The sequence below is a fragment of the Hyla sarda genome, chromosome 4 (genome assembly GCF_029499605.1).
Source record: "Hyla sarda isolate aHylSar1 chromosome 4, aHylSar1.hap1, whole genome shotgun sequence".
Taxonomy (NCBI): domain Eukaryota; kingdom Metazoa; phylum Chordata; class Amphibia; order Anura; family Hylidae; genus Hyla; species Hyla sarda.
This window is the reverse complement of record NC_079192.1, coordinates 156,835,923-156,855,672: the sequence shown is the minus strand read 5'-3', so window position 1 is coordinate 156,855,672 and position 19,750 is coordinate 156,835,923. Positions and strand designations below refer to the sequence as shown.

Below are 19,750 nucleotides of genomic sequence, written 5' to 3'. Positions count from 1 at the left end.
GTTTAGAGGTGTCACACTGTACAATACTGAGGGAAATGATGTGCTGCAGCAGTCAGGTGTATACAGGCATGGCATCTCTACAGCTAAGTAAACAAAGACAGGTGAGATCAATAGAACTGCAGTGCATTTATAAAGTATTGGTTCTTTTGTTATTTTATCTTTCCTTTTGGACATTTTTCATAAGATCTTGGAAAACAGATTCGGATACCTGCCGTAATCTCTGGCCATCACTTCTGAGGGAGGGTTCAGTCATCCAGTGTTTCAAATACACAGTGGGGGAGATTTAGCAAAGCCTGCGTAGGGGGAGAGTGGTGCAGTTGCCCATAGCAACCAATCAGATCACTTACATAATAAAAATAAGCAATCTGGTTGCTATGGACAACTGCACCTCTCTTCCCCTACACAGGTTTTCATAAAATCTCCCCCAGTTTCTTTACCTGGGACACATAAATGTACCAGAGGTCTGTACACGGTGGCATTCATTACTCATAGGCTGACACAGTTGTTTCAGTACTAGGCTATGTACATACTTGGCCTCAACAAAGGCTGAAAATATACGGATAAAAATTACATATTAACAGAAAAACTTTTCAAAATGAAGATAATTTTGTTGTTGTTGCTGTAAACAGATGGGAAAAAAACTGCATTTCATTTTACAGCTGTCAAATTTCACTGAATGTGAATTATCAGCTATATATATATATAGACTTTATTAGAACGTAAACAACAAAATTGTTACAAAACAGCCCAAATACGGTTCCGTCTCTTACAGTGCATGGGTCTGCTGCAGTATATGTGGGAATACAGCACCTGTACCGCACCCCACATAAGTGAACTGGCCCTAATTCATCGTAGCAGTCTGCCGTTTCAAATACCAAGGAGAAGCATGAGGGGAGTTATTCGGCAACAGCTGGAAATGCACTGATTGGAGAAGACTGACGTAAGGGTTAGCTCCTGCACGTCCAATCAGAACACGAGGTGTGCTGAGTGGGCGGAGCTCATGGTGACAGCGAGGCTGGGAACGCAGGGTGGAGCTTCTGCGTCGGCGCAATACAGACAGCGGTAACATGGCGGCCTTGTCAGTGCTGAAGCGGCTCTTCCATGTAGTGCTCTTCCTGTCACAGTTCTATGTTTTCTCCGGCCGTGGTGAGTGTTAGGGCGGACAGCTGCCTTCACTTCTTACCTGCTTGTATTATACAGTGTATTGTCAGCACCCTGAAGAGGAGGAGACGTATATAGGGTCTATGCTGGATACAGGACATGGAGCTGACCCCTTCTCCTGCCTATTACTGGTGTAATGTTGGGGAGCTGACAGAGGGGGCGCACATAGGTGATGGGGAGTCACCCTCAGGCAATGGTTCCCAACCAGGGTGCCTCCAGCCTTTGGCTGTCCGGGCATGCTGGGAGTTGTAGTTTTGCAATAGCTAAAGCCACCCTGGTTGAGAAATACTTCTCTAAGGTGTCATCTGAACAATGGTGTCTGTAACAATGAGCCCCTTACCCAGATGGTACATTTGCTTTGAATGCAAACACACCAATCCCCTGATGTCATATATGTATATGTGTGTGAAGAAAGTACATGCAGCTTTATAGAAGGGACACATTACTTAGATGAGCCCTATGTACATACAGTGCGCTGTCTCCAGCCGCTTCCTGGTCCCTTACTAGATCTCACTTGTCATGGCCTGGATTGGGAAGCTGCACCAAGTGATATATTCAAGACAGGTCATGGCAACCCCTGCCTGGGATCTGGGTGGGATGATTGAAGTAACCTCTGTTAGCTTTCAGTGTGCAGCATTAGGTCCAGAAAATTTATTTTTAATTTTTTTATATTTAAGCCATTTCTATGAAAGCCTAGGACATGAGTTGATGATGCCGGGGAAGATATAAAGTTACCTAGTTTGTAATGTCGAAAAAAAGACAAGAGTGCATCGGTTCAACCTATAACCCTACTGTGTTGATCCAGAGGAAGGCAAAACTCCCCATGAGGCTGATGCCAATTGCCACATGACAGGAAAAATCAATCCCTTCACGACCCCCAATATGGCGTTTAGAAAACAAAAATCCCTGGATCAATGTTCTATCACTATAAATCTAGTATCCATAACCTGTAATATTACGTTTTTACAGTAAATCATGGGGCAGACTTCCATAGTCTCACTGCTCTTACAGTAAAGAATCCCTATCTGTGATGTTTCCTCTTGAACTACACTGGTCTCTGTTACAGATCTTAAATGCATTAACCCCTTAAGGACTCAGCCCATTTTGGCCTTAACCCCTGAAGGACCCAGCCATTTTACACCTTAGGACCCGGCCATTTTTTGCACATCTGACCACTGTCACTTTAATCATTAATAACTCTGGAATGCTTTTAGTTATCATTCTGATTCCGAGAGAGTTTTTTCGTGACATATTCTACTTTAACTTAGTGGTAAAAATTTTTGGTAACTTGCATCCTTTCTTAGTGAAAAATCCCCAAATTTGATGAAAAATTTGAAAATTTTGCATTTTTTTCTAACTTTGAAGCTCTCTGCTTGTAATGAAAATGGATATTCCAAATATAAATTTTTTTTTATTCACATATACAATATGTCTACTTTATATTTGCATCATAAAATTTATGAGTTTTTACTTTTGGAAGACATCAGAGGGCTTCAAAGTTCAGCAGCAATTTTCCAATTTTTCACAAAATTTCCAAAATCACAATTTTTCAGGGACCAGTTCAGGTTCGAAGTGGATTTGAAGGGTCTTCATCTTAGAAATACCCCACAAATGACCCCATTATAAAAACTGCACCCCCCAAAGTATTCAAAATGACATTCAGTCAGCATTTTAACCCTTTAGGTGTTTCACAGGAATAGCAGCAAAGTGAAGGAGAAAATTCACAATCTTCATTATTTACACTCGCATGTTCTTGTAGACCCAATTTTTGAATTACCCTTTTTACAAGGGGTAAAAGGAGAAAATGTATAATTCTTTTTGCAGCCCAATTTCTCTCGAGTAAGCACATACCTCATATGCCTATGTAAAGTGTTCGGCAGGCGCAGTAGAGGGCTCAGAAGCGAAGGAGCGACAAGGGGATTTTGGAGCGTACGTTTTTCTGAAATGGTTTTTGGGCGGCATGTTGCATTTAGGAAGCCCCTATGGTGCCAGAACAGGAAAAAAAAAACACATGGCATACCATTTTGGAAACTATACCCCTTGAGGAACGTAACAAGGAATAAAGTGAGCCTTAATACCCCACAGGTGTTTCACGACTTTTGCATATGTAAAAAAATTTCAATAAAATGTGTGTGCCCCTGATATTTCACATTTTTGCAAGGGTTAATAGCAGAAAATACCCCCCAAAATTTGTAACCCCATCTCTTCTGAGTATGGAGGTACCCCATAAGTTGACCTGAAGCGCACTACGGGCGAACTACAATGCTCAGAAGAGAAGGAGTCATATTTGGCTTTTTGAGAGCAAATTTTGCTCGGGGGCATGTCGCATTTAGGAAGCCCCTATGGTGCCAGAACAGCAAAATAACCCCCACATGGCATACCATTTTGGAAACTAGACTCCTTGAGGAACGTAACAAGGGGTACAGTGAGCATTTACCCCCCCCCCCCCCCCCCCCCCACCACCACTTGTGTCTGTCAGATCTTTGGAACAGTGGGCTGTACAAAAAATTTTATTTGCGCTGCCCACTGTTCCAAAGATCTGTCAGACACCAGTGGGGTGTAAATTCTCACTTCACCCCTCATTACATTCCGTGAGGGGTGTAGTTTCCGAAATGGGGTCACATGTGGTTTTTTTTTTTTTTTTGCGTTTGTCAAAATCGCTGTAACAATCAGCCACCCCTGTGCAAATCACCTCAAATGTACATGGCGCACTCTCCCTTCTGGGCCTTGTTGTGCGCCCCCAGAGCACTTTGCGCCCACATATGGGGTATCTCCATAGTCGGGAGAAACTGCATCACAAATTTTGGGGGGCTTTTTTCCCTTTTACCTCTTGTCAAAATGAAAAGTATAGAGCAACACCGGCATGTTAGTGTAAAAAATTTATTTTTTTACACTAACATGCTGGTGTAGACCCCAACTTCACCTTTTCATAAGGGGTGAAAGGAGAAAAAGCCCCCCAAAATTTGTAAGGCAATTTCTCCCGAGTACGGCGATACCCCATATGTGACCCTAAACTGTTGCCTTGAAATACGACAGTGCTCCAAAGTGAGAGCGCCGTGCGCATTTGAGGCCTGAATTAGGGATATACATAGGGGTATTCTATGCCAGTGATTCCCAAACAGGGTGCCTCCAGCTGTTGCAAAACTCCCAGCATGCTTGGACAGTCGACGGCTGTCTGGCAATACTGGGAGTTGTTGTTTTGCAACAGCTGGAGGCTCCATTTTGAAAACAGTGGCGTACCAGACGTTTTTTATTTTTATTGGGGAGGGGAGGGGGGCTGTGTAGGGGTATGTGTATATGTAGTGGTTTTTACTTTTTATTTTTGTGTTAGTGTAGTGTAGTGTTTTTAGGGTACAGTCACACGGGCGGGGGGGTTAAAGCGATTTTCCTGCTGCGAGTTTGAGCTGCCGCGCAAAATTTGCTGCACCGCAAACTTGCAGCCTGATACTCACTTTAAGCCCCTGCCCATGTGAATGTACCCTGTACATTCACAGGGGGGGGGGGACCTCCAGCTGTTGCAAAACTACAACTCCCAGCATGCACAGTCTATCTGTGCATGCTGGTAGTTATAGTTTTACAACAGCTGGAGGCACATGGGTTGGGAAACACTGAGTTAGGAAACAGACAATGTTTCCCAACCAGTGTGCCTCCTGTTGTTGCAAAACCACAACTCCCAAACATTCTCAGGCATGCTGGGAGTAGTAGTTCGGCAACATCTTTAGAGCCAGATGTTGCCGAACTACAACTCCCAGCATGCTTGGAGTTGTAGTTTTGCAACATCTGGAGGACTACAGTTTGCAGACCACTAATACAGTGGTTCCCAATCTGTGCCCTTCCAGATGTTGCAAAACTACACATCCTCAGCATGCCCTTACTGTCCAGGCATGCTGGGAGTTGTAGTTTTGCAACATCTGGAAGGGCACAGTGGTCTCCAAACTGTGGACCTCCAGATGTTGCAAAACTACAACTCCCAGCATGCCCAGATGCCAAGGGCTGTCTGGGCATGCTGGGAGTTGTAGTATACAGGGTCCCAATACAGCAATGCATGCCGCTTTACGGCGACGTGCATTGCTGTAAAGGGCCCGACCGCGGCTGAAGATCTACTCCCCTGTCGCCGCCGCTGCCATCTTCCTCGCCGGGATCCGGGTCTTCAGGGACGAGGTAAGTACCGGGGCCGGTCCCCAGCACTCCCCCGTCCCCCGCCGCATCCTCCGGTCTTCCTCCCGTCCTCTCCGGACTTCCAGGGGCCGGGCAGGACGGGAGGAAGTAACACCCCCCCCCCCCCCTGCGATTGGTCGGTTAACTAACCGAAGAATCGCAGGGGATCGGAGGCGGTGGCAGGCTTGCCACCTCGCTTCTAGGCTCCAGCATGGTCCTGGCTTTCTGTGACAGCCGGGATCATGCGAAATTACCGGGCGGTCGGGTCCCAGAGACCCGATCAGCCCGGTATTGCCGCAGATCGCAAGGGCGATTTCCCTTGTGATTTGTGGCGATCGCCGACATGGGGGGGGGAGCCTACATGGCCCCCCTCGGCGTTTGCCCTGGATCCCTGCTGAAGGATTTCAGCAGGGATCCGCTTCTTATCTCCGCCGGGTGAGCGGCGGAGACCAGGAAAAGACCATGACGTATGCATACATCATGGGTGCTTAAGAGGTTAAGGACTCAGACAATTAGATTTTTACGTTTTCATTTTTTCCTCCTCGCCTTCTAAAAATCATAACTCTTTTATATTTTCATCCACAGACTAGTATGAGGGCTTGTTTTTTGCGCGACCAGTTGTCCTTTGTAATGACATCACTCATTATATCATAAAATGTATGGTGCAACCAAATAACACTATATTTGTGGGGAAATTAAAAAGAAAAACGCAATTTTGCTAATTTTGGAAGGTTTCGTTTTCACGCCGTACAATTTACGGTAAAAATGACGTGTTCTTTATTCTGAGGGTCAATACGATTAAAATGATACCCATTATTACATACTTTTATATTATTGTTGCGCTTAAAAAAAATCACAACCTTTTTAACCAAATTAGTACGTTTATAATCCCTTTATTTTGATGACCTCTAACTTTTTTATTTTTCCGTATAAGTGGCGGTATGAGGGCTCATTTTTTGCGCCATGATCTGTACTTTTTTTTTAAACCACATTTGCATATAAAAAACTTTTAATACATTTTTTATAATTTTTTTTTTAATAAAATGTATTCAAAAAGTAGCAATTTTGGCCTTTTTTTTTTTTTACGTTCACGCCTTTCACCGTACGGGATCATTAAAATTTTATTTTAATAGTTCGGACATTTACGCACGCGGCGATACCAAATATGTCTATAAAATTTATTTTTTACGCTTTTTGGGGGTAAAATAGGAAAAAACGGACGTTTTACTTTTTTATTGGGGGAGGGGATTTTTCACTTTTTTTTTACTTTTACTTTTACATTTTTTTACATTTTTTTTTACACTTGAATAGTCTCCATAGGGGACTACTCATAGCAATACCATGATTGCTAATACTGATCTGTTCTATGTATAGGACATAGAACAGATCAGTGTTATCGGTCATCTTCTGCTCTGGTCTGATCGATCACAGACCAGAGCAGGAGACGCCGGGAGCCGGAAGGAGGAAGGAGAGGGGACCTCCGTGCGGCGTTATGAATGATCGGATCCCCGCAGCAGCGCTGCGGGCGATCCGATCATTCATTGAAATTGCGCACTGCCGCAGATGCCGGGATCTGTATTGATCCTGGCACCTGAGGGGTTAATGGCGGACACCCGCGAGATTGCGGACATCAGCCATTGCCGGCGGGTCCCTGGCTGTGATCAGCAGCCGGGATCAGCCGCACATGACACGGGCATTGCTCCAATGCCCGCGGTTATGCACAGGACGTAAATGTACGATCAATCTGTATTGATCCCGGCACATGAGGGGTTAATGGCGGACGCCCGCGAGATCGCGGACATCAGCCATTGCCGGCGGGTCCCTGGCTGCGATCAGCACCCGGGATCAGCCGCACATGACACGGGCATCGCTCCGATGCCCGCGGTTATGCACAGGACATAAATGTACATCCTGGTGCGTTAAGTACCACCGCACCAGGACGTACATCTACGTCCTGCGTCCTTAAGGGGTTAAATGGGTACTCTGGTGGAAATCTTCTTTTTATTTATTTATTTATTTTTAAAATCAACTGGTGCCAGAAAGTTAAACAGATTTGTAAATTACTTCTATTAAAAAATCTTAATCCTTCACGTATTTATTAGCTGCTGAATACTACAGAGGAAAGTCTTTTTTCTTTTTGGAGCACAGTTCTCTCTTCTGACATCTCTGTCCATTTTAAGAACTGTTCAGAGTAGGAGAAAATCCCCATAGCAAACATATGCTGCTATGGACAGAGATGTCAGCAGAGAGCACTGTGCTCCAAAAAGAAAATTCATCAGCTAATAAGTACTGGAAGGATTAAGATTTTTAATAGAAGTAATATACAAATCTGTTTTTCTTTCTGGCACCAAATGATAAAAAAATTTTTTTTAAATTCATACAAAATGCAGAATTTGCAGACAGAGCTTGGCTGTAAGCTGAGCCCTGTATGTCATCCAAGGAGGGACAGGGAGTGGAGGGGGAGCAAGGATGTGTAACATGTTGTGGCACTTGAGCAGATTGGCACTGCCTCTTTGACATTAGAGTCACACAGAAAAAAACTATTTTATAAAGGTTGGATTTATTAGCAGGTCAGGAAAAGGTGCTGTTCATTTTAGTCTAACAGCTACACAGCACTGTGGTCAGCCATATGCAGCATTTACAGCTGACAGGTTCCTTTCAAAGATAGGTATGCCAGGTCTATGTATACTAAACACACACAAAGTGGATGTCAAAGGGGTATTCAATGCCAAAACTTTTTATATATATATCTATCTCTATCTCTACCCTCTACCCTCTACCCTATCTATATCTCAACTGGCTCCGGAAAGTTAAACAGATTTGTAAATTACTTCTATTAAAAAATCTTAATCCTTCCAATAGTTGTTAGCTTCTGAAGTTGAGTTGTTATTTTCCATCTAACTGCTCTCTGATGACTCACGTCCCGGGAGCTGTCCAGCTCCTATGGGGATATTCTCCCATCATGCACAGCTCCCGGGACGTGACATCATCATTGAGCAGTTAGACAGAAAACTTCAGAAGCTAATAACTATTGGAAGGATTAAGATTTTTTAATAGAAGTAATTTACAAATCTGTTTAACTTTCCAGAGCCAGTTGATATATATAAAAAAAAAGGTTTTGCCTGGAATACCCCTTTAACTAAGCCTTAAAGTTTGGGCATTGGGTTTGATGCCTCAGCGCCTGAGTTCATTTTTCTATGTTGAAATTTTAACTTCCAAATTTTTTTTCCAGGTTCCTTGAGTTTTGAACATTTTCAAGCAGCGGCACAAGCTCTGAAAGACCAACCTGTACCCTCCACAATGCTGCCAAGCATCCGAATAGTTGGTAACTGCTTTCAGTCTCTATGCTTTTGGAGGAGTAGATTCATCTGTTACCTTTTATCCTATTCTTTCTGGTTAAAAAATATAAAAAATCAGAGGGGGGCCATCTAATTAACTTCATGCCGGGGTGGGGGTCTTATGGTTGGAATCTGCACCAGTACAGCCACAACACAGAGATTGTAGCCGCCTGATTCCAGCTCTGTTCTCTATGGACATAATGCTTGTCAGTAGGGGTGCTGGGTGTTGGCTCTCCACATTTTCTAAAGTCTCTAATCCCTTTGAACACACTTTATATTCCAGCTAGCTTAAAAAAACATGTATTCATCTGCACATTCATTTTAGATGACATAAACTATACATCTAACAACTTCTCGAATGAACAATCTCCCAGAGAAAGTCTTCAGTGGGGTGTATATACTTCTATTGTCAGTAAATAATTTGGGTACATACGGTTTTATTTTCATTGCAGAAACCACCGTCACACCAGATTACATCTCCAAATGTCCAAGCAATGGGCTGTGCAGCAAGTTACCGGCAGACTGCATGACATGCAATACAAACTACTCTTGTGTCTATGGCAAATCGGTCAGCTTTGACTGTAGGGCCAAACCTCAGGTTTTGTGTGTGGTAAGTCAGTGAAATGAATCTACACTCCTGCATATTTAAATACACACCATTTAATTGGTTTATTAATGGGGTTTTGTGCTATTATAAAGACTAATCTTTCTATCTACTTTCTTAGGCTATGTTTACACACAGTTTTAGTCCAATCTTTCTACCCAGCCTTTTTTGCAGCTGTCTTTTTTTTTTTATTATTTTATTTTTTTTAAGAAAGGAACTTTAAATAATACAATGCTTTACTAGCGATTTTCCATTGAGTTTCCTTGAACATAATGATTAGCATTTTTTTTGCTCATCTTTTGGACTTTAAAATTACCACTTATTGGACTTTGTCCCAGCCTGCGCTTTAGCTGGGACAAAGATGATACTGCAGCTAAACAGGATTATGTGATTATGAAATCTTTTTATGCAGTGTATTAAAGGAAAACTGTCACATATTTTCTCCCGCACTATCCACCGGTATTGGTGGATAGTGCGGGAGACGCTGATTAAAACGAGCCCTACCTTGGTCTGATCCGCGCCGCCGTTCGCCCGCAATTGTAGTTTTAATCTCTGTGTATATCCGGCTGTAACTGGCAAAGGCGGGGCTTCTGCGGGTTAACTGATACTGACGTCAGTGCCGCTCATGAATATTCATCCCTCCTGTTCTTCCTCTCTTCGCCGCTCCTAACCAGAGGGAGGGATGAATATTCATGAGCGGCACTGACGTCAGTATCAGTTAACCCGCAGAAGCCCCGCCTTTGCCAGTTACAGCCGGATATACACAGAGATTAAAACTACAATTGCGGGCGAACGGCGGCGCGGATCAGACCAAGGTAGGGCTCGTTTTAATCAGCGTCTCCCGCACTATCTACCAGTACATGTGGATAGTGCGGGAGAAAATATGTGAGTTTTCCTTTTAAAAAGTTACTGTTTTGCCAAAATGTCAACAGTGTCCATTTAAAATAAATAAATAAAAAATGTGTAAATCTTATATGTCATAAAGAATATTGTTTACGGAGCAATGCATCTATAGTAACCCCCCGACCTACAATGGTTCTGACATACAATCATTTCAACATGCGATGGCCTCTCAGAGGCCATCGCATGCTGAAGGCAGCATCAACATACGATGCTTTTGTATGTCGGGGCCATCGCATAAACTGCTATCCGGCAGCGCAGACTGCTTCAGCTGCCACCGGATAGCCGTTTACGGTGCCCCGTGTGGTCCGCTGACTATCACTTACCCGTCCTCGGGGCTCCAGCGTGTCCTCTTCGGGATCCCCTGCAGCGTTGGCGCTCTCCATTGTCGCCATCACGTCGCTGCGCACTCTGTCCAGTTATCCAATAGGAGCGGTGTGTGTAGCGACGTGATGGCGTCATATAGTGTTATAGTTATAGTGTTATAGTTTCGCAACATCTGGACGTCTGCAGGTTGTAGTCCACTGTCCTATACTTTTACATTGCACGGATCCCGCAATATACAATGGGTTCAACTAACGTTCGTTCATTTGGAACAAATTACCATCGTATGTTGAGGGACCACTGTATGTCATATACTTCAGTTATGTGGTTTGGACTCTTCTCTAGATAATGCAGCATACAATAACTCTACACTATGCACTACATCTCCAACCGATAATCTTAATAGTAATGTTATTCATGAATGTATCATATAAAGTGGGCCATTGAGAGCCTGGGCACATATCACAAATGGGGCTTATGTTAATAGATATTTGCACTGCTCAAAACATCATACCCAGTGTTGTCAAATATCGTTCATCTGCTGTACGGTGTGTTTTTTTTATTTTATTTTATTTTTTAAATACTTGTTACCAAAGCAGAAGGTCCAACTCAAGGAATCTAGGCTTTTAGCCCAATTGGGTGTAATTTATGTAACTATTTTAACTTGAAGAAATAAAGCATTTTCCCTTCCACAAAGTTTTCTTTATACTGGACCTTCTGTATTGGTTTCTTCAGTGTATGGTGGAAAATCTTTGTGAGGACTTTTATTTATTTGGTACTGTTTTATACATAGGATGACAACCATCAACAACAAGAAAATTTCACCTTTAACATGACTTGTCAGTTTTGCTGGCAGCTCCCTCCATCAGAGTATGAGTGTACTAAATCCAATTCTAGCATTTGCATGACTGTTTCCTGTCCTCGGCAGCGTTACAATGCTACTTGTACAGTAAAGGATCACGTCCACTGTTTAGGTATGTTTCTCTGGGAAGATATGCTGTCCTTAAACTTGCTATACTAGCCTGTAGGGGTCTGTTCTTTGAATTAGTTACTCATCCAATGATTTTGAACTCCTATTGTCAGTCTGAAGGCCTTTACCATGTAGCGAAGCAAAATAACTCAGATATGGATGTATAAGATTATAAAAAAGACTTTACTGTAGAAAAAGTACATTAGAAATAATCTGCTGTAAACACTTGGACCTGGTGGCAGAACGTAGAATCGGATAGCTTGCATTATAACAGCTAAAAAATGTTTTCTTTTCTTTTTCTGTTTTGCAGGTAACCGTGAGTTTCTAAAGAGGCTGTACTGTAACTGGACAGGAGGCTACAAGTGGTCTACTGCCCTAACTCTCAGGTCAGGCTCGACTACAGCAGTTTATATCTGTTACATGCTGGGCTGTGATCACATCAGCTTGTAGGCTGTAATAGTTTAGGAATACACACACATTCAAAGGGCCCCGTTAGACTGATGGAGACCAGAGTGTGTCCTTTTGACCTCCTTGAAGTTAGTTTACATAAAGAAAAATATATATAATAGAATGTAATAGGTTACACTAAAATCACTACAAATTTATGCAGCAAAAAATTTATATTTCTCCTGATGTATAATAATGGGTCATTAACATGATGGGAATAAAGCCTAAAGCTGGGGTCACATCTGTTTGGAGGCCCCATTTTTGCTCTGGGTGGCAGTTTTCGTCCAAGAGACCATACAAAAAAATGCAATGGGCAGTGTTTCTTTTCCCATACTGGAAACCCAGCTGAACCCCATTGAAATATGAGCTCTGTAGTTAGATAGCAGATACCGCTTTTCAGGACCATTATGGGTGATTTGTCTTCCTACCAAATACAGAGCACAGTTTGTTCCTAATAGCTCTTTTCCATTTTAGCTTTATTATGAGGCCTTCATAGGCCTGCACATATAGTGAGTGTGTATATGTATGTATGTATGTGTGTGTGTGTATGTGTATATATATATATGTATATGTATATGTATATATATATATGTATATATATGTATATATATATATATATATATATATATATATATATATATATATATATATATATATATATAATGTGTGTGTATATTATATATTATGTATAATATAAAATATAATATAATATATAATATAATTTTAATTAATGCTACTAGCAGAGTACACAACATAACCTTGTGGGAGAGGAAGGAAAAGTAGCAATGATGCTCTCTTCCTCATTTCCTGATACAATTTGTAACCCTTCAAGACCTATTACTTACTGGTACATCTGGCAGTAATGACTGACATCAGAGCTGGCTCCGATGTCAGTCATTGAAATGGTTTAATGTCGTGATCAATAGCGATCACGGCATTTAAACATTAAATGCCGGCAATCTCTGGGGTCTAAAGGGTCCATCTGGAGCTCTACGTTGTAATCGCAGGCTGCAGATGGGTTAGTGGGGAAAAATGGGGACTTACCCGTCCTTCCTGGTCCTCAGTGGATCAATGACTGCTTAAAGGGGTACTCCGGTGGAATATTTTTTTATTATTAATTTTAAATCAACTGGTGCCAGAAAGTTAAACAGATTTATAAATTACTTATATTTAAAAAATCTTAATCCTTTCAGTACTTTTTAATGGCTGTATACTACAAAGGAAATTCTTTTCTTTTTGAATTTATTTTCTGTTTGAGCACAGTGCTCTCTGCTGACCCCTCTGTCCATGTCAGGAATTTTCCAGAGCAGGATAAAATCCCCTTAGCAAACATATGCTAAAATGGACAGAGGAGTCAGCAGAGAGCACTGTGGACAGACAGAGAAGAAATCCAAAAAGAAAAGCATTTCCTCTGTAGTATACAGCAGCTAATAAGTACTGGAAGGATTAAGATTTTTTTTAATAGTCATTTACAAATCTGTTTAACTTTTTTGCCACCAATTGAGACTCTCTCCTAGGACTGTATCCACCTTTTCCAGCCCACAGGAGCACCTGAAAGCTGAACTAATTTATGCAGAAAAAGTCATCAACTGCCGAGCCGCGAAGTTCGTATCGAATCACTGTAACATCACTCATCTCTAATAGCAATCATTTGATTGCTAATACTGTTCAGTGCTGTGCATAGGACATAGCACTGATCAGTGTTATCGGTGATCTTCTACTCTGGTCTGAGATCGAGCAGACCAGAGCAGAAGACCCCTGGAAGACAGCGGAGGTAGGTGAGGGTGGAAAAATAGTTATGGGTGTTAGAACATAGCATTGAACAAACTACATTATGAGGGACATTTATCAATGTTTGCTTATGTATTCTTTTTTTAGTAATTTTTTCCTTACTTTTTTCTTGCTTATGTGTGACTTATTTATCAACTGGTTTCAGCCTGTTGATAATTTTTCTTTCACGTAAGCAATTTTTCCTTTTTTACTTTGGTAGTAGCTTTTTCTGCTCCATGTTTGAGCTGGAGTAAATTTAGTCAATTTTTAACCCTGTTGCAACTTTTTTGCGCAGTTGCGACTGTCGCAGTTAATAAATACCTGACTACCCGTAGTCCATTTTAAAATTATTACTACGTAGTTAATTTTTGGAAAACTTGCTTTTCTCGCTTTCCAGTCAAAATGTCGCACGAAAAATCGCGTAGTCGCAGTTGCGACAATTTTGCAACAATTATAGTAAAGAAAACCTGACTAAACCCATTGATAAATGTCAATATATATGATAAAATGTGCCCCAATTAAAAGTACAACTTGTCCCACAAAAAAGAAGCCATAATATAACTATGTCAGTGGGAAAAAAGTTATGGGTCTTAGAATGTGAATAGAGAGAGAAAAAAAAAACGTGAGCCAAAAAAAAATAATTTGCTGGGTCATGTTAAATGTTCTGCTGCCCTGGCATCCTGACAGTAATGCGATCAGGAGATCAACCGGAAGTACCATAGTTTTGCATGGGACTTCAAAGAACCCACCCTCCTCCTCCCTCACACAAGGAGGCGGGTTAGGGGTAATTTTACTCAATTTAACTAAACTTTTTAGTTGACATATACAGTCATTGCCGTAAATGTTGGCACCCCTGACATTTTTCAAGAAAATGAATTATTTCTCACAGAAAAGGATTGCAGTAACACATGTTTTGCTATACACCTGTTTATTCCCTTTGTGTGTATTGGAACTAAACCAAAAGAGGAAGGAAAAAAAGCGAATTGGACATAATGTCACAGCAAACTCCAAAATGGGTTGGACAAAATTATTGGTACCCTTTCAAAATTGTGGGAAAATAAGATTGTTTCAAGCATGTGATGCTCCTTTAAACTCACCTGGGGCAAGTAACAGGTGTGGGCAATATATAAATCACACCTGAAAGCAGATAAAAAGGAGAGAAGTTCACTTAGTCTTTCCATTGTGTGTTTGTGTGTGCCACACTAAGCATGGACAACAGAAAGAGGAGAATTGTCTGAGGACTTGAGAACAAAAATTGTGGAAAAATATCAACAATCTCAAGGTTACAACTCCATCTCCAGAGATCTAGATTTGCCTTTGTCCACAGTGCGCAACATTATTAAGAAGTTTGCAACCCATGGCACTGTAGCTAATCTCCCTGGGCGTGGACGGAAGAGAAAAATTGATGAATGGTGTAAACGCAGGATAGTCCGGATGGTGAATAAGCAGCCCCAAACAAGTTCCAAAGATATTCAAGCTGTCCTACAGGCTCAGGGAACATCAGTGTCAGCGCAAACTATACGTCAACATTTAAATGAAATGAAACGCTATGGCAGGAGACCCAGGAGGACCTCACTGCTGACACAGACATAAAAAAGCAAGACTACAATTTGCCAAAATCCTTCTGGGAAAACGTCTTGTGGACGGATGAGACCAAGGATAGAGCTTTTTGGTAAAGCACATCATTCTACTGTTTACCGAAAACGGAATGAGGCCTAGAAAGAAAAGAACACAGTACCTACAGTGAAATATGGTGGAGGTTCGATTATGTTTTGAGGTTGTTTTGCGGCCTCTGGCACTGGGTGCCTTGAATGTGTGCAAGGCATCATGAAATCTGAGGATTACCAATGGATTTTGGATCGCACTGTACAGCCCAGTGTCAGAAAGCTGGGTTTGCGTCCAAGATCTTGGGTCTTCCAGCAGGACAATGACCCCAAACATATGTCAAAAAGCCCCCAGAAATGGATGGCAACAAAGCGCTGGAGAGTTCTGAAGTATCAGCAATGAGTCCAGATCTAAATCCCATTGAACACCTGTGGAGAGATCTTAAAATTGCTGTTGGGAAAAGGTGACCTTCCAATAAGAGAGACCTGGAGCAGTTTGCAAAGGAAGAGTGGTCCAACACTCCGGCTGAGAGGTGCAAGAAGCTTATTGATGGTTATAGGGAGCCACTGATTTCAGTTATTTTTTCCAAAGGGTGTGCAACCAAATATTAAGTTAAGGGTGCCAATAATTTTGTCCAGCCCATTTTTGGAGTTTGGTGTGACATTATGTCCAATTTAGCTTTTTTTTTCCTCCCTTTTTTGGTTTGGTTCCAATACACATAAAGGGAATAAACATGTGTATAACAAAACATGTGTTACTGCAATTATTTTCTGTGAGAAATACTTCATTTTCTTGAAAAATTTCAGGGGTGCCAACATTTACAGCCATGACTGTAAATAACGTGTACCAAGTTTCATCGAAATATCTCCAGCCATTTGGAAGTTATGCTCAAACATACATACAATGAGATAGATAACATTTTTTCTTGATTTTTGTAAAGGAAAGCAGGAACTCCTTTTCTGAAGTAAATATTTTCTTATTGTGCCCTGGCTGGTATGAACAGACCCAGGTAAAGTGCCCCCATAACAGTGATGACCCCATTACACTACTTTCCTTTATACGCTGACATGCTGCAGAGAAAAACGCCACTGCATTTGGTAATAATGGGGTGGGGCTGTCAGACAACAGCCTATCTCTTCTCTACAACACTGCAAATTTTCAGGGTCTTATTAGGTAATGTTATAATGTCATGCTAACAGTGTAGACCAGTGTTTCCCAACCAGGGTGCCTCCAGGTGTTGCAAAGCTACAACTCCCAGCATGCCTGGACAGCCTTTGGCTGTCCAGGCATGCTGGGAGCTGTAGTTTTGCAACACCTGGAGGCACTCTGGTTGGGAAACACTGGTGTAGAGACTGCCCCACAGTATCGCAGCATACAAGTTCCATGAATGCAATCTTTCTTTATTGTTCAGACCTCTTTACATATTGGCATTTTTAAGCCCTAGCTGTAGTTGGTGTAACTTTCACATCAGCTGCACTAAAACTGTTCTGAGATCTCTGACAAACTAACTACCCCTGGTTGTTCAGTGTGTGGCATGTGAGAAGCAATGAATAGGTGATTATTTGAAATTCAGAGTATTTTTATGTTAAGAATACTCACGTCTCCAAAGAACAGTTGTAGTAGTACTAGTAGTAGTGTAATATGTTTTTTTATGCTTCTTCCAGCATCACCCTTGGAGGCTTTGGGGCTGACCGTTTCTACTTGGGCCAGTGGAGAGAAGGACTGGGGAAACTCTTCAGTTTTGGAGGACTGGGGATTTGGACTCTGATTGATGTATTTCTAATTTGTGTAGGATATGTCGGACCTGCGGATGGGTCACTTTATATTTAATGTCTTAGGACTTTAAAGGAAAACAAGTCTCAGCTTTTCAGAACATTCAAGCTCCTTGTTGTTCTGTTTTGTATATCCTCTAATGTACAGTATCTGTACTAAATTTGCCTTTTCATTAAGATTGGCTTTCTTAAGATTTATCCCTCACTATAATCCTATATCATATGGTTTTATTTTCTATGAAAAATGCAGTACGTTTTTGTTAAAGGAGTATTTTTCTCTCATAATGCAATGACCTATATCTAGGATATACCAATCTCTTTGCAGGGTATGGATCCTACCTCAGGGACCCCATGAAGAATTAAGAGGCCAGAATGTTGAATCAGTACTGCAGCTCCTTCATTCTTGGGATCATTGGGGGTCCAGAGTTTGGACCTGTACTGGTAATGGAAGTGGCATATTCTAGCCTTTGTGCATAGTAACACCACCAACTACTGAATGTGCAGGGGAACTGATGCACAGCTCTGTTCAAGTGAATGAGACAAGCTGACGTTCCCTGCACAGCCAGGTGGCCGGACAATGCTGTAAAAGAAGAAACTGTTAGGCTAGGTTCACACTACCAAATTTCCACCTGCAATTCCGGTTTGAAATTGCAGGCAGAAATTCCGCTTACTAAAATGTATAGTATAGTGAATGGGTTTCCGTTCACAAATTCACACTTCGGAATTTGTGAACGGAAAATCTGCTTGAAGATTTCCGCCTGAAGAATGGCGTTGCTCATTCTTCAGGCGGAAATACCTGCTGAACACATTGCAGTCTATTGGAGACTGCAGTGTTTGCACGGTCCTAGCGCCGACAGATTCAGTCGGTGCTGGCCGCACTCGTAATCTCTGGGTGGAAATTTTCTGCCCCGAGATTCCGTAGTGTGAACCTAGCCTAAGAGCTGCAGTTCTGAATCAGAGCTGTGGTCCCTTCATTCTCAGGATCATTGGGGGTCCCCATGAGTCAGACACTAGCTGTCCCTTTTGAGATTTGAAGATCTTTTTAAGCTGACATAAATCTGCTATACTGTAAGACATCTTATATTATACAGCTGTTGCAGCATTGTTCTGAGAAGTCTGCTGCATGAATGATTTGAAATGATCTTTGAATATCTTGAAGTATATCAGCAGATGTACTGAGGAAACAGAGCAGCAGGTTATGTTCTCATCTAAAAAAACACCTTGCCCTTGTGGTTTGTTTTGTAAAACTGTCCAAACAGTATGCCCCTATATACCATGCCGGTGCCTGATTCATTGACTATATTTGGTACATTTGCGAGTGTGTATATATTTATGTATATACTTTTTTTTTTTTTTGTGTGGAGGTGGCTGTAAATCTGCAAAAACTGTATACATGTCCATATGTACCGAAGGTAGATACTATTAGACTACTTTTGGTCAATTGAAAAATACGGATCCTGGCGTCCTGGCGTCCATGTCTGTATATATCCTGAGTGCTTGGACTAAAGTGTACATAAACAGGGAGCTGGCTACAATTGTTTCTTATGACTGTGTCAATGTCTGTAAACCACTTGGCCATAAATTGCATGAATTAATTTATTTTTAAGGTCAGTTTAGACTGTCACTGTAATTCTAGGACTGTATCCATCGTGACAAATTGAATTTCTGTAACTTCGCTCTAATTACAACAGTGGATACTTGTAAATAAGTGATGTAAAGTAAATGACAAATAAATGATCTTTCTGAAGGATGTTTTTTTTCTTTTTGTGGATTAGAGTCCAATGGAGTGTAGATTGGGGTCCTGATTGTAGCATGTGGAAGGGGTTCACTTATCTTTCAGTATTATATATAGACCTACACTCAGGCAGGCTTCACGTGCCATACAAGGGCTGCCTATAAGCATCTGGATTATGTCATGTTACTGCCCATCATTATGATTTGTATTAGCTGATAGAACATTGCTGGTCATGCATGTGGATTTTCACTCATATACATCAGGCATTGAGACTGGGTTCTCTCATATTGTGTTTAAAAATATGCGAGGATCCTTTTTTACAAATCTTATTATTCAAATGTTATTATGCAATGAATTTATTATTGCAATGAATGAATGAAGATTCTTCTACTGCTGATGGGACAATGTGCTAATTCACAGACATCATATTGTACTCTGCAGATTCCCCAACTAAAATTCTGCACCAAGTAAATACACCGTAAGGGCACATTCACACAGGCAGATTATCCTTGTTTTTTCTGCTGTGGGTTTTGGCAGCAGCAGGTGTTTCCACAGTGGAAAATCCAGAGCAGCTCAAACCCCCCTGCAGGAAACATGGGTAATCTGCCTGTGTGAACGTGCACTAACAGAGCATGTGGTGTGGACTAAGTACCCTTTGCTCTGTTGTGTTGCAACTTTTTCCATTGTAGCTCCTTGTTCTGTATCACTGATACAAGTGATAAGCTAATGCCCATGTCACAAATTAAATATAGGATTATATAGTAGCCTTCATATTAACACATGCATATAGTACACTGCTCAAAGAAATAAAGGGAACACTAAGATAACACATCCGAGATCTGAATGAACGAACTAATCATATGAAATACTTTTGTCTGTACATAGTTGAATGTGCTGACAACAAAATCACACAAAAATTATAAAATCAAATTTATCAACCCATGGAGGTCTGGATATGGAGTCACA

The 19,750-nt window shown here is 41.5% G+C and overlaps 1 protein-coding gene across 1 annotated transcript; it reads left to right on the top strand.

Annotated features, from left to right (window-relative positions):
- The first annotated feature begins 1,016 nt into the window (after nt 1-1,016).
- On the top strand, nt 1,017-18,796 carry TM2D3 (TM2 domain containing 3). The gene is made up of 6 exons (XM_056572484.1): nt 1,017-1,146; nt 8,552-8,644; nt 9,110-9,267; nt 11,279-11,459; nt 11,766-11,841; nt 16,942-18,796. Exons 1-6 carry the CDS (start codon nt 1,068-1,070, stop codon nt 17,105-17,107), a joined length of 753 nt encoding a protein of 250 aa, XP_056428459.1. The 5' UTR covers nt 1,017-1,067; the 3' UTR covers nt 17,108-18,796.
- The last annotated feature ends 954 nt before the right edge of the window (nt 18,797-19,750 follow it).